Source organism: Heterodontus francisci, chromosome 26 (assembly GCF_036365525.1).
Source record: "Heterodontus francisci isolate sHetFra1 chromosome 26, sHetFra1.hap1, whole genome shotgun sequence".
Taxonomy (NCBI): Eukaryota; Metazoa; Chordata; class Chondrichthyes; order Heterodontiformes; family Heterodontidae; genus Heterodontus; species Heterodontus francisci.
Genome location: NC_090396.1, coordinates 52,482,090 through 52,495,584, shown reverse-complemented (window position 1 = coordinate 52,495,584; position 13,495 = coordinate 52,482,090). Strand labels below are relative to the sequence as shown.

Sequence of the window (13,495 nt, the reverse complement as noted above, 5' to 3'; positions counted from 1 at the left end):
GTAATTCTAGGTAAATAATTATATCTTTATGCCTTTGCTACTTATTTGCCATCTTACGGCGCTAACAACGTCCTGACTAGTGTTTGAATCTGATATTGGTGATACAGTTAGACCAATTTTAAAAGAGATAGATTTGTCAGTGAAAGAACAATGCAAATCATTTTAAAATGTAGGGACAGTACAAAATGCTTATTGCGCCCTTTTCTATAACACTCGCTTCAGGTCATAAATGCAAAAAATCAATGGTTTATAGGCCGGCTTCAAAGGAAGGCTCTCGAAAAACATAAATAAATGTTACAATAAACTCCAAATTACGTTTAGCCCTCTAAGTGTGTGAAAAAGAACGTGGGCTTCTAAGCTAACATTCTGAAAACAAAATGAAAATATCTTGCATTTAAAGTAGACTAACTGAAGTACTGCTACTGATGTAATCAGTAGCCCATGGAAAGTACCAGCAGGGAGCTGTCATGTAGCTGTATTATGGCACACTCTGACCTCATCAACCAAACAACCTTGTGCAACTTTACTCACCTCAGCTTCCATAATCTACCACTGATGCCGGGTATCGGTCGCGCGTAACACAATAATAACGTCAGACACACGGTTCACCTAGTTTACAATCAGCTCTCAGATGGTGGTCTGTTCTTTAGGACGGAATACGGTAAAGGTTATTTGCTGGCTTAATCTTTTGGCGTAAAATAAACCCAACTTTTGGGAATGATCTTTATTTAACCTGCAAAATCATCATGTCAAGTACAGTTCATGAAGCTATGAGACCACTGAACCGGGAATACAATAGGGGAAGAAAGTTAGCTTTGTGTAATGGTGTTAGCTCAATTGAAGATTGCTTAACAGTTGTTGCTAAAGAGTATTATGACCTGGTCTTTTTTTTTATTGTGATTCTGTGAATTCCTACGGCAGAGGTGCTATATAAAAGTGGGTTGTTGTTGCATGCTAATTTTTGCACAATGAAAACAAATTTCCATGCAAGAATGAGGTCAGATAACTAAAACTGAAAAATTGAATGAAGAAAGCAAACAAGTGGGATGTTTGTACAGATTTCAAACTGTAAGTGTACAGAGTTGTGTTCTTTACTTGTCCTGATACATTCCTGTAAAGTGAAGCCGAATGAACTGATCAAGGCGCTAAAGCTATTGGAATTCTCTGAACATTACCGGAATGTTTGGCTCCGAATCACTAGCGCCCTTATTTATCTGCTGAAAAGTATTTTGTACGGATATTTCAGCACGGACTGAGGAAGGCCTTGAAGAGACATTGCTGAATGAATGGTGTTTATTACAAAAATAGACTCCAAACAACGGGGCGTTTGTGATACACACGTCACTTTGACATTAATCTGAACAGTTTCTGTACTGAACTGAATCCACGCGCTGAAGTCAGTGGGATTTTTGAGTTTGTTTCGTAGCACCTCGTTATTACTGAGCAGTTGCCCACATATCTGCAGAACCAACCGTCTCACTTTGGGGGGTTTTCCAGCCACTTGTTTCTTCATAATGCACCCCCCCCCCCACCCCCCCCCCCCCCCCCCCCCACTTCATCGCGTGCACCTCTACTCCACCCCCTCCATCGGAACGTTTTTCACAATGCAGCTGCGGGCAGCTCACAAGGGTGCAGGATGATCAGAAATTCCCGCAATACTTAACGTACTAAGCGTGTATCTCGCCGATCGGCCGCAACATCTGTTCACTCTGGGCAGAAACTGCAGTGTCCTGGCATTTTATGGGAAATTTATATGAGCTGTAAATCATTATTAAAAAGCAATGACGCTGAAAACTCACTTGCAATACTTCATGCAGTTTATGGATTGTTAACATTGCTTTGAAGAGCTTATATTTAGTAGTCCAGACAGTCGCAATGCACGGAGCTGTCAAGTAAACTAATTTAGGATTGCCCGGAGGGAATAGGTTCAAAATCACATAACTGAAGCTGACAAATTGTAGGATCCGCGGCACTGGTATTTTTGAGTGAATAAACAGTAAATTTACAGATTGTGCCTGCTGTTAATTTATAAAACAACGAAGGTTGTGGTAGATTACATCTGTGGAAAATATCAAATTCACCAGAGTGCTGTGTGTTTGTGTGTGTGTGTGTATAAAGAGAGCAGGAGGTCCCCTCAGGGTAAGTTTGCAAGCAAGATGAAGGCGGAGTGCAGTGTAGGTGCCATAGAACTGAATTATTACAGGAAGGGGATTGGACTGAGAAAGCTCTGTGGTTGTTGTGTAACTTTTTTGGTCAAACGTTATGAGAATGTCGTTAAACCACTCTGCGAGCCTGACACTGGCATTCGATTAAAATGTATTTTTCAAACAGAGGTTGAATTAAAGTAAATGTTTCTGAATGGATACACATACACAGAGGTGTATCTGAGAGAGGTTTATATCAATCGTAAATGCCAGCCTTTTCTGTTTATCCAACAGCTCGGCATGTTCACAACAGCCAACAAGCTGCTTACTCAGATATTCTGCCCCGTTATTTATTGATCAATCAAACCCGGCGTCTTTTCTACATGATCAACTTAATCCAAATAATTACAGCCAAACTGGTTAGGATAATAGGGCTGCTATTCAGCGGTGGTGTCTGTGTGTGTGTCGGGGGAGAGTGGGTACTGAGATAACTATCTCGAATTAAGTGAAAGGTCTGGAACTCAAACCCATAATCCACCGGTTGGGAGCCAAGCACACTCACCGTTATCACAAACGGACATCCTATGCTGATCCTGGAAATTGTGAATTCCTTAAAAGGGGGAATTTGCCATCAGTGCCTTTTTCCAATAATTTTTATTACATCAATAAGTTCGTTTTAATGTGGTGGATTTTTCCAATACTCGTGTCGAGCTGGGTGCGGATGGCAACCCTGGAAAAGAGTAAACCAGCAATGATAGAATTTGAAAGTGTGAACACTGCAACGTGGAAATACCAGTCAGTGCAATATGCTTCCCTTAATGAATGTAATTTCTGGAGTTAACTTATGTCTTTATGCTGCAAGACTCAGTAATTCAAACCAACAGCCCCCTGTGACGTTTTCAGTATTCATTGTTCAACCACCTTTTTAAAAAAAAATCTGCAAATTAAAGAAGAACTTCACGTTAGCTATGATTCTGAAATTATGTATTATTCGGTGAGGGTATCATGTGTTTGGATCAAAGTCGGGTAAACGACCCTGAGGTACAGATCAGCCATGATCTAATTGAATGGCAGAACAGATTCGAGGGGCTGAATAACAGACCCCTGTTCCTGTGACCCTATTCCAATAAGTATCTAAATGTTTATTTCAAGTGGGGGCAATGACGATGAAACACCCTTTTAATGTGAGGGTGTTTGAGGGTGGGGTTGCTGAGTTAAACGTATTGGAATGTAGGGCACTCTCGAACCCAAACCTATGCTCAATTGATAGGAAATCAAGTGCACTGCTGGACATTATATGCTGATGGTTTACTACTCATCCTAAGATGCCATCCTTAGACCTGTGTGAATTTAGTATAAAGTTTCCGAAGGTCCCGAATGCCACTATTACAACTTACTTTGCTGATAAAGAAGTGAAAACGATGCATTTCCATAAACAAAAAGGAGATTCAGGTCCTTATTTATCAATATATATATTGTGCTTAATTTCCTCCTGGTCTAATTATTGCAATGTAAACCATCATTCATGACTATGCTAAGGGAGAATATTCTGAGTTAGAATACTGTATTTTCATATTACCAGCTGGATTTGAAGCTAGCTGATACCGATGGATGAAATGTCATCTCTCTGTCAAATGCAAGAGCCTGAAGTAAAACTAAATTGGACAGTCCAATCCAGCGTCTAGTGTGCAAGTAACTGATAATAACATTTAATTAAGTAAGATTGCATTGACTGTCTCGATGAGAGAAACCACAGGTTTAGATGCAGAAAGCATAAATAATTCTTAATTGATTTCATATTTGGAATGTGTGCACTCTGCCTATTCCAACTAGTGAATGGGTAAAGGGTGCATCAGTGCAAACAAAACTCTACTTGGAAAATGGTTAACTGCACACATAACTTTACCTTTTTGTGCTTTCTGTTCAGGTATAACGTAAAGTTTCTAATTAAAATATTCATTAGTGTGAAGAAAATCAAGTAAATTTTTTTTTTAAAACTGTTGTACAGGTTCAGATAGTTATCTTCTCCATGAATGAATAAAATGCATGGCAAAGTTGATGATTATATTCAGTATGATGCATAAAGCCTTGCCATTTCAAACTTGTAGCATATGTATATTTATGTGAATTTAAATCATGCAAATAGTCAGAGATAGACTTGAATAACTCAAACTGTTCACATGATAAACCACAACTATTTACAATCACAAAGTTAAACTTACTTTAGCAGCATACAATACTTGCATTGACCCCTGATCTGAGCCAGTCTAGTCTTTGTCACGTTATGTTTCCTTAAGAAACCAAAACAACTTTACTAAACCTAATTCTGGCCTTGATGAATAATATCACTGCATCCTATCATTGCATCTTCATTGCAGGACTATAAGAATCAGCTCATCCTTAACCACAGGTTCGGCATAGTTGCCATTAGCACAATGAACTGTTTCAAAAACAAAACTGACAACATAACCTGGGGTACCAAAGAAGAAACTGCCCTCTGCGAAAGCTGATAGTGAATTTTCTTCCAGCTTCTACATTTATAACTTACTGAGAAAGCTGAATATTTTTAAAACAGTCACCATCAGAATTAGACTGCTAAAGGACAGTGACTAAAATATAGAAAAACTCCGTCCATGAACATTCGACCATCCCCCTTAACTCTAATCTTCAACTTTCGTCTTTACCCTTTCCAAAACTGAACACCCTCATAAGAAATTAGTAACGTTTCAACCGTAAAGGATCTCAAAATATGTGGATGATGCCATACACGGGGCTCCAAAGAGGATCAGTGCTCAGACTTGTAACCTAAACACTCCATCTGTTATTACATGAAAGTTCCACATGTGTTAGCAATCCAACAGCCAAGTTTGATCTAAAAACATCTCTTCACAACAGTATGGATGGATGGAGATATGTTTAATATTGGTGTTAATGTAATGGGTTTTGTAACTTAGCCAGGAGCCTTAGCTGCTTAGAGTGTAGGAAAGGTCTCTTACATATCACAGCTGAAAGTGCAGTCAGGTAATTTGTCAGTCTTTACGTACTTCCTAACAGATAGTCTTGCTCTCTACTATTTACAGAGAATTGGGGGAGGGGTATTTCAGCATCAGGAACGACTAATCAGTCTGTTTTAAACCCTGTTATTAACAGCCGCCCCGGGGAACCCAGCCATTTTCTGAAAACAACTACCTTGTATCATGTTTTGAGTAAAATATATTTATTGTTTTCGAAAGAATTTCTAAAAGCTCAACTCAACACAAAAGAAAATCTAAAGCTTCAAAGGTCGGCTCAGTGCCTCTAATTCCAAACATTATACCAGAATTTGATGTTCAAAGGATGCAGATTCACAGAACTTCAACTACAGAATAAGTTTGGGAAAGTTCCCCAAGTGAAGTATCTATTCGCTAAATTTGGAGGCGTCGCGATTATTCAGAATACGCTAAATGAGCGGAACAGTATAATCTACGCATTCACCATTCAGTACATGTTTATTCAAGGTGCTTAGAAATGTAAAAAGGAAGAAGTCTAGATTTGATTACATTACATTCACAAGCTACACGCTGTTTGTATTTACTCCCACGCCCAACAGCAATAGCACCGAGACATTAACCGCAATGTGCAACAGAAATTCCACTTTAGCTGTTAGAGACCTCGCTTTGGACAAAGCAGCGAAGATGTCCGGAAATAGCGTGTTCGTATATGTTGCAACGCATAAAGCGAGTTCTGTAAATGATAACATAGAAGTATTAGTGCGTTCAGGATTATTTTGTATTTGATTGTTACAAATGGATGTCCACGTTGTTCCTGGGCACTCATCCTTAGAGATGTATTACATACCCGCAGCATTATTCAAATGCGTGCATGTTGGCAAACTATACGCTCACTTTAACTTCACAAAAGATGTTCAATATCTACATTCAAATTGAGACGAACAATTCAGGACCGCAATAAGTCTCCAGTCTAATAATAACTTATTCTCGGCTCTAACGGTCAACGGCACGTAATATTATTATTGATGGCCCATGTAATTCTCCAAACTCTGGGACCGCGAAACAGATTTTTGAGTTAACGTGCTGGATTACCGTAATAGGGCTGTTCTATAATAATAGCAGGTCGTGAGCGTACTTCAGACAAGAATGCTCTGTAAGTAGATTCGAGTACATGTTTAGTTAAACTTACTTTAAAGTTCCTGATTTAACTTTTTGAAATGTTCGTTTGTATGTTCTAGGGGTTCAACTGTTACTCATTATTAAATCTTCCCAACGCCCTTTGTTACACTACGAGTGTCGAGTGTGATAACTAAGTCATCCAAAGCTTAAACCTGACACGTCTTTTCCTCAGGTAGCAGCTGCACTAACTGCATCTTCGGCACCAGAGGCCTCTGCGGTTTTAAACGCTTGTCTTCACTCACGCATAGCGCCATCTACTACGATGTATGAAAGTTTATATGGGGAGAACATTCACGTTATTGTAGACACCTCAGATAAAGCTTCCTGAAGGAAGCGTGAATCTTATCCAAGGGTAACAGCAATACATCGGATCAATTGCCATTTACTCCGGCAACACCCAATTCCTGATCCGGCATAATGCAATATTGTCATATTGCGTGTACATTCCTTCATTTCATTTAATCACAGAGACACAAGTTCAACCTGTCACACGTTACACTTTTTGTTGAAGATAGTTTGAAGTATATACTTAGACTCTGTCGTATTTTAATTCCATTTTAGTTGCAGAATATATGATTAGACGAGCGGAGACCCAAAACATCGACAAATAGACCATTGTTACTGCGAATAATGATGATATAAATGAATAATATTACAATGTTTACATAATACAACGTTATTTTCCACTTACAATTCATTTAGAACCAATATCCCCCATTGACTCAGTAAATAATACTGTATTGCCACAGGAATGTTTCTGATTTGAACTGTGATGGTAACAACTACTTCCACATGTAATTATGCAAACATCAACCACAAGTTAGCAAATATTAATGAATTGTATACATCATATTTTACAGAAACAGCTCCCTCTTTACACGAGCCTACTTTCCCCGGATTTGTTTACTGTTGGATCTGCTGATACTGCAAATTGTCATGAATCTGGTAATTAATCAGTCACATTGTCATTGTCAACGTTTTAACATGAGTGCACATGAGGAGACTATTGATCGTTATTTGCATTATATTGTAGAGGAATATTATCTACTGCAGGTTGGAAATATTAGAAGAACATTATAATACAAACACTATCAAGTACATCGTATCGACACGTTTCACAGTATACTGACATACCAATAGTGCCTTTTCACGGTCATGTTTAATGGTATGTCCCATACACGGACTACACATAGATAAACAATTGAGTGACTCGTTAATTTAGAGCAACTGTTTTGATTATACCAGTTTATAATGAATATTGTACTATCACAAATTTGAAGCAGCAATATTCAATATTTTGTGTAGATTATATCGATACTGTGAAGTGCAAAATATTCTACCATAATAAGATAATTGAGTGGAAGGGTGACGAAGCTCTGTTGTAACAATGTCGATTATCAAAATGTTCCAGAGTTTCAGTATTAACATTGGCTTTACTAGCAACTTTAATGATCAAGGGCGCTTGGTAATACATTTCCATTTGCCAAACTGCACTGCCAGTTCAATGACAGCTCCAACAAAATGGATCCTGATGGCCTTCACATCACATCACTTCCTCGTGAGCAGGCCCCGCCCCCCCGTGCGCTGATCCGCCAATCAGCTCCCGACTCAACGTCGCATTCGTCAGCCTCCCTGTAACCATTGCACTCACCACCCCCTCCCCTTCGCCTAGCAACTGTTCTGTTGCTAGGAGAAGGGGGGGTTGCTACGAAGTCGCAGCAGAGACTGGTCACGACGTCAGCGGGTGGGAGTATTATGGGTTGGCAATGAGGCACCAGCTGAAGGGAAGCTCGAGTATTATTGCTGCTGCGTTCGGGGAGGCAGCGAGTGAACATCATGGAGCTCTCAGCCGTGGGGGAGAGGGTTTTCGCGGCCGAATCTCTCCTCAAACGACGCATCAGGAAAGTATGTGAGCCGTCGCTCCGCAGACTAACTCTGCTCTCTGCCATTTGCAACACAGGCAGCTTTTAAGCGATGTTTTATTACAGGTTTGTTTCTTTGCCCCTTTCCTAGGGTCGAGTCGAATACCTGGTGAAATGGAAGGGCTGGTCTCCGAAGTAAGTATCAGCATTGCAGTGATTCCAACTCGCAGAAGCGCGCATTGCATTGAGATGTATCGTTATTTATCTTTTAAATCGCCTTTTAAGGTACAGTACGTGGGAGCCAGAAGAAAATATCCTGGACGCCCGTCTGATATCAGCCTTTGACGAGAGGTGAAGGCCTTTGAGCGACATTAAAATAACCATCTCTATAACTGGTTCTGCAATTATTTTAAAGATTTCTTTCAACGCGAATTAAAGCCATAATATCCACGTTTTCTTGTTGTCTTACAGGGAACGAGAAAGAGAAATGTACGGGCCAAAAAAACGTGGACCTAAACCTAAAACGTTTCTACTGAAGGTAAATGGGGACAGTTTTTAATGTGGTTGATTTATTTTTGAGTGCAACTCTTTATTCCTCATTTTGTTTTCTCTTCCAAATTAGTAGTTATTTTGTTTTCCTCTACAGGCGAAAGCAAAGACGTATGCCTTCCGGAGTGATGTAGCGAGGGGACTAAGGATGTCTTACCCGGGCAGGTCTGGTCAAGAATCCGGCTTTTCCTCCACCAGGTCCAGGGAAGGACTCCGGAGAGACCCCGTGGGAGCTTTGCAGCACGGCAGCCTTTCCAGGGGAGAGACTTCCAAGGACAGGAGTGCTAGGGTCGAGGAGACCCCCAGAACCCACCAGAAAACGGGCGCTCACAAACAGAGAGAAGGTGGTTCCAGGAAAAAAGGGCCGAAACCCAACAAAATGGACTACAAGGACGGTCAGGCTGTGCGTGCAGGGTCCCTCAAAAGGAGTACAGTGGATGAGGTTGAAGGAAGGACGCCAACGTACCCCCATTTTAAACGGAGGAAATCCGAGGAGCTTGATTCAGGGAGTGATGAACTGGAGGAGAAGATGGAAAGTGGGCTAATTCACTTGACTGGGAGACGGGAAGCAAAGCTGGGCAGTGCTGTTCCAAGTCTCACCGCTCCCAGAACGCAGCTAAATCGCACTTCACTGGGCTACGGGGAAAATAAATACGATGTGGACTCGCATACCCTTCGGACTAAGCAGGGCATGGAAAGTGCCGCCTCCAAGAGTGAACCAGGGACTGACACCTCTGCACTTAAAAGTAAGCACGTATCAGAGGACACGGTGTCCAGGGATAGTGTGTGTGACAGGCCTCTTTCAAAGTCCCCTTTGCTGGCCAAACACCAAGTTTCCCGATTTCTGTCAGAGCCACAAGAATCCTGGAGCCCATCACTGAACAATCTGGAGAAAGTGGTGGTTACGGACGTCACGTCAAACTTTCTGACTGTAACCATTAAAGAGAGCAGCACAGATGAAGGGTTCTTCAAAGAGAAAGTTTAAAAATAAAACTTGCTTGCCAATCCTGGTGGGAGCACGTTGATCGTTACTAGCACCTGTCAGTCACAACGGCACTGAATTGTTGCTGGACAATTGTTTTTTAGCCTGGGTTGTATATAGTTTTCTGTGAGCGGGTAAAACTAATCTAGGATCAGTTATCAGTCATGTTCAAAAAGCCCGTTTTCTTAGGCCTGTGTTGTGGGCTGTATTTCAGATGCAGTTAGGTAAAACTGTATTAAACACACATAAGGGGTTAAAAACCAAATAGTCAACGTTTTAACGTTTGATTTTGCCGGTTGGTGGTTGGGGAGGAGGTTGGTGGGAGGGGAATGAGTACTCGAGTGCCCACCTGACCAAACGGCCAATCAACGTAACCCACCGATGTACATGATGGTAGTATTGTTAACAATTTGCTTCATTTCATTTGTAGATATAATCCGACTTAAAGGATACTTTGACCCAGCACACGATATAGATTATAACTAAAGTTATAGTAATCTTAACAGTAAATAGCTTCAGAATTGACTGCAGTGATTAAGTTGACTTTTTTCAGTGCCCGGACACTTGTCTCCTTTACTATTCCAACATTTTTCTTTTAAAAAAAATTCTAAATACAATGTGTTTTGAATATACAATGCCAAATTGCACTTTCCATTATTTCTGTAAAACATAAACAAAATAATTGTTACTGAACAAGGTTCTGTATTTCGTGTTTCCTGTTCTAAATGTCGGCTTGCATTTACCCATGTGCATACAGGAATTCCTCCCATGATAGTGAGTTCGCGATATGCTGTGAGGATAACAACAATGCTTAGAAAGTGAGGGAAAACATTCCCAGACACTTTCCCCCAATCCCCTTGTCCCTTCAAACTGACTACTTCCGAAGAGAGTTGCTCTGCAGTGTTGTCTTCCCTACTTTGGCATCAGGAAGGGATCTCCTTCTGTAGGGCAACTCTTAAGTACAGATTATAAATGTCAAATTAGTCAAGCCAAATGCCTTAACAGTACATCCAGTACATTTTGGTATCAAATTTTTTTTTAAATATTTGGGAGAGGTATGGCCGAATTTTGTTTGGTAAATAGCCGGTTATTGCATATCTGCTCAAGCATTCAAACAATTGTAAATTGCTGATATAACACGCTCCCTCTGGGTAGATTTCTGCTCCTTTGATAGATTGCTACAGTAGATTTGCCCCTTGACCTATTTGACTTTACAACTGAAAGCAGGGATAAAACCTCTTCGGATTTCCGTTGCTATGTATTCATTGTTAACCATTAAGGGTGAGATCACTAGTTTATTTTAAGTAAGTCAGAACAAGAAAGAGAAAATAACACTCAAATGAATTCTTTAGGGAAAAAAAAACACTTGTCACAGTGCATTCATTCTCTTACTTATAGCCCTGTTCTGAATGATGGTTTGCAGGGGTTGAGCCATATTGACTGGCGGCTGCTGGGTGTTCTTTTAACAAGAAAACTACAGTATTTTCAAACAATGTTTTAAAAAAAAAAAGACCAAATGAAAGTATTATTGGTTCCTTGTCTCCTGTTAGAAAATGAATTGCAGTTGAGCTGGGCCTGGAAGCCGCTCAATTAGGAATTCGATTCTCCTAAACTAGCTCCCACGTAAAGGTATGCTTCACGTTGTGTGGGAGCTCGGAATGACGGCAGCATGTTTCCAATCAGATCGAATTCTTTCACTGGTTCCCATTATAACAATGATCTTGTCTGTGTACTGCAGCCAACTTTGTTTAATGGTTTAATTCTGTGGCCCATTAGAGAGCCTGAAAGCTGGGTTCTTAAGTGAATCCAACACACAGGGGAAAGAAAAGAACAGTCCTGCTGTCAATGCAACCTTTTATTTAAACGGTTTTTTGTTTTGTTTTGACCATAGAATTAATTTCACGACCGAGTTTCGTGACGCCAGTGTTTCTATAAAGTTGATCTAGTCACTTTTAAAATGGAGTCGTATAAGGGAAAAGCGTACTTGAAGAATATGCCTGCTTTACACAATCCAAATGTGCTACCATTTTTGGACCACATGGCTTGGCACCGTTTTTAACATAGGGATACGACGACAATACTCGATTATTTAGATGATTCAAGTACATTCATAAAAGAAACGGGCATTCCTGCTTTAAGTCAATTCTCTAGCGATTCTGGAGCTTTACTTTGAAGTATGTTGACTTTGTGGACACAGTGTTCATGGGTTTGAGACGAGGAGTTCTCTACCATATGTATTTTCCTTAAATATGACTGCTGAGGGTCAGCATAGCCAATAGAGAATTACGTTTGAGAAGATGCACATTTGTTAAAATGATTTACCAAAGGAAACGTGTTGGTCTTAATTAGGGGAATGGATCCGTAATTGTGACTAATGGTACGAAATTAATGGCAGTTTTATCATACAAAGTGCTAGGTGTTTATGAATGAACATTTACTATGTGTTTTCTAGCATTGGAGAATGAACAAAGGAAGACGATACACACATGAAAGTTGTGTAAAATAAAATCCCTTGGTGCACTTACATACTGATGAAACTCAAAGGACACGTTATATTTGAAATGAGAGTACATTAGATCTTGTGTTAAACGGATCTATTGCACTTTGAATGTTTTGACTATTAAAACTTGAAGAGGCTGTGCCTGTTGCTGAATGTAATGTAAATTAGTGTGTGCAGGCTGTGTCACTGGGATGCTCAGTACTGTCAGACGATGATTTTCGAAACTTGTTCAATATATATAACGTTTTCAAGGGAATGTTGCTACAAAGGCTGAAGTATAATCTAGTAGGTTCGTCCTACGAAGTGAAACATAAATCAAATGCAATTTACAGGTGGTATTTTAAAGGGTTTTTTTTCAGTAAGACAGTTGGTGCTTGGAGAAATGATCAACCATATCAGAAAAATTACATTGATCAGAATTAAACTCTCCTCCCACCCCACCATATTTTTCATCTACAAAGTTTGTGAAATGTAATTATTTTCTGTAAAGATTATTCAGATGTCTAACAAATTTTGTTTAGATTTGAAAAAGAATGTATGGAGGGGTATAACTATAAACTATTTTATGTATGCCGTAGAATGGACAGTGTTTAATACATTGCACTTAACTATATCTATTGTTTCGATATTTGATTATAACTGTACTTTGCGGATGATGGTGATTAAAATGAAATCATGTTTTAAAAACGCGTAACATTTGAAGTCTTGTCATGCTATATGGAAGCATGCAGTTAAATAAAATGAGAAAAATATGTATGCGAGAAATAGATTATAAATAAATTCCATTCATATGTATAGCGGCAACATTATCAAATACAAGTCATTGCGGGCTTTCTTTGGGAGTGATGTAACGTTTGCCTGAGATATTGGACCCTTCATAGGAGTAGCCCAGTCTTGTAAACTTTTTAAAAATAAAGTCCATAAGCTTTATCATAATGGGATTGGTTGTGGCGGCCATCTCTGCCGTCTAGTTTCACCGTTAAGTGTTTAAAAGGTGCAACTTTCACAGACGAAAGTTTCCAGTAATAAATATGAATATTGCTTTAACTAAGTACTTTCCCTTGTGTTAAATTTGCATTACTGGTTCGTGGTCTTTTCCGCGTGAATGTGTATCCCTACAACTCCAACCAAAGACATAGTATATGTCCCCTGTGTTTATTTGTTTTGCAATCGACCATGAGGAGACAACTTTCTGCATTACATCAAACACAAATAACCGACATTTCCTTCCAACTTGAAGAGGAAAATAAATGCTGGCGATGGTGCATAGAAACGTCGTCTTTCTACAT

At 39.7% G+C, this 13,495-nt stretch overlaps 1 protein-coding gene across 5 annotated transcripts; it reads left to right on the top strand.

Annotated features, from left to right (window-relative positions):
* Window positions 1-1,003: 1,003 nt before the first annotated feature.
* Window positions 1,004-13,001, top strand: LOC137384341 (chromobox protein homolog 8-like). Of its 5 annotated transcripts, none has more exons than XM_068058225.1 (6): window positions 1,004-1,068; window positions 7,174-7,258; window positions 8,327-8,370; window positions 8,461-8,526; window positions 8,647-8,713; window positions 8,822-13,001. In XM_068058225.1, exons 1-6 carry the CDS (start codon window positions 1,025-1,027, stop codon window positions 9,707-9,709), a joined length of 1,194 nt encoding a protein of 397 aa, XP_067914326.1. In that variant the 5' UTR covers window positions 1,004-1,024; the 3' UTR covers window positions 9,710-13,001. The 5 variants fall into 5 exon arrangements, with proteins under 5 accessions (XP_067914326.1, XP_067914328.1, XP_067914329.1 ...); XM_068058228.1 differs by lacking the exon at window positions 1,004-1,068 and adding an exon at window positions 5,927-6,287; XM_068058227.1 differs by lacking the exon at window positions 8,461-8,526.
* The last annotated feature ends 494 nt before the right edge of the window (window positions 13,002-13,495 follow it).

Excerpts from the sequence above, each read along its gene's own strand:
- LOC137384341 (XM_068058225.1), top strand. The coding sequence starts at position 1,025 with ATGAAGAAAGCAAACAAGTGGGATGTTTGTACAGATTTCAAACT. Across the intron at positions 7,259-8,326 it reads TGCAAATTGTCATGAATCTG|GGTCGAGTCGAATACCTGGT; the intron begins GTAATTAATCAG and ends CCCCTTTCCTAG. Across the intron at positions 8,714-8,821 it reads CTAAAACGTTTCTACTGAAG|GCGAAAGCAAAGACGTATGC; the intron begins GTAAATGGGGAC and ends TTTCCTCTACAG.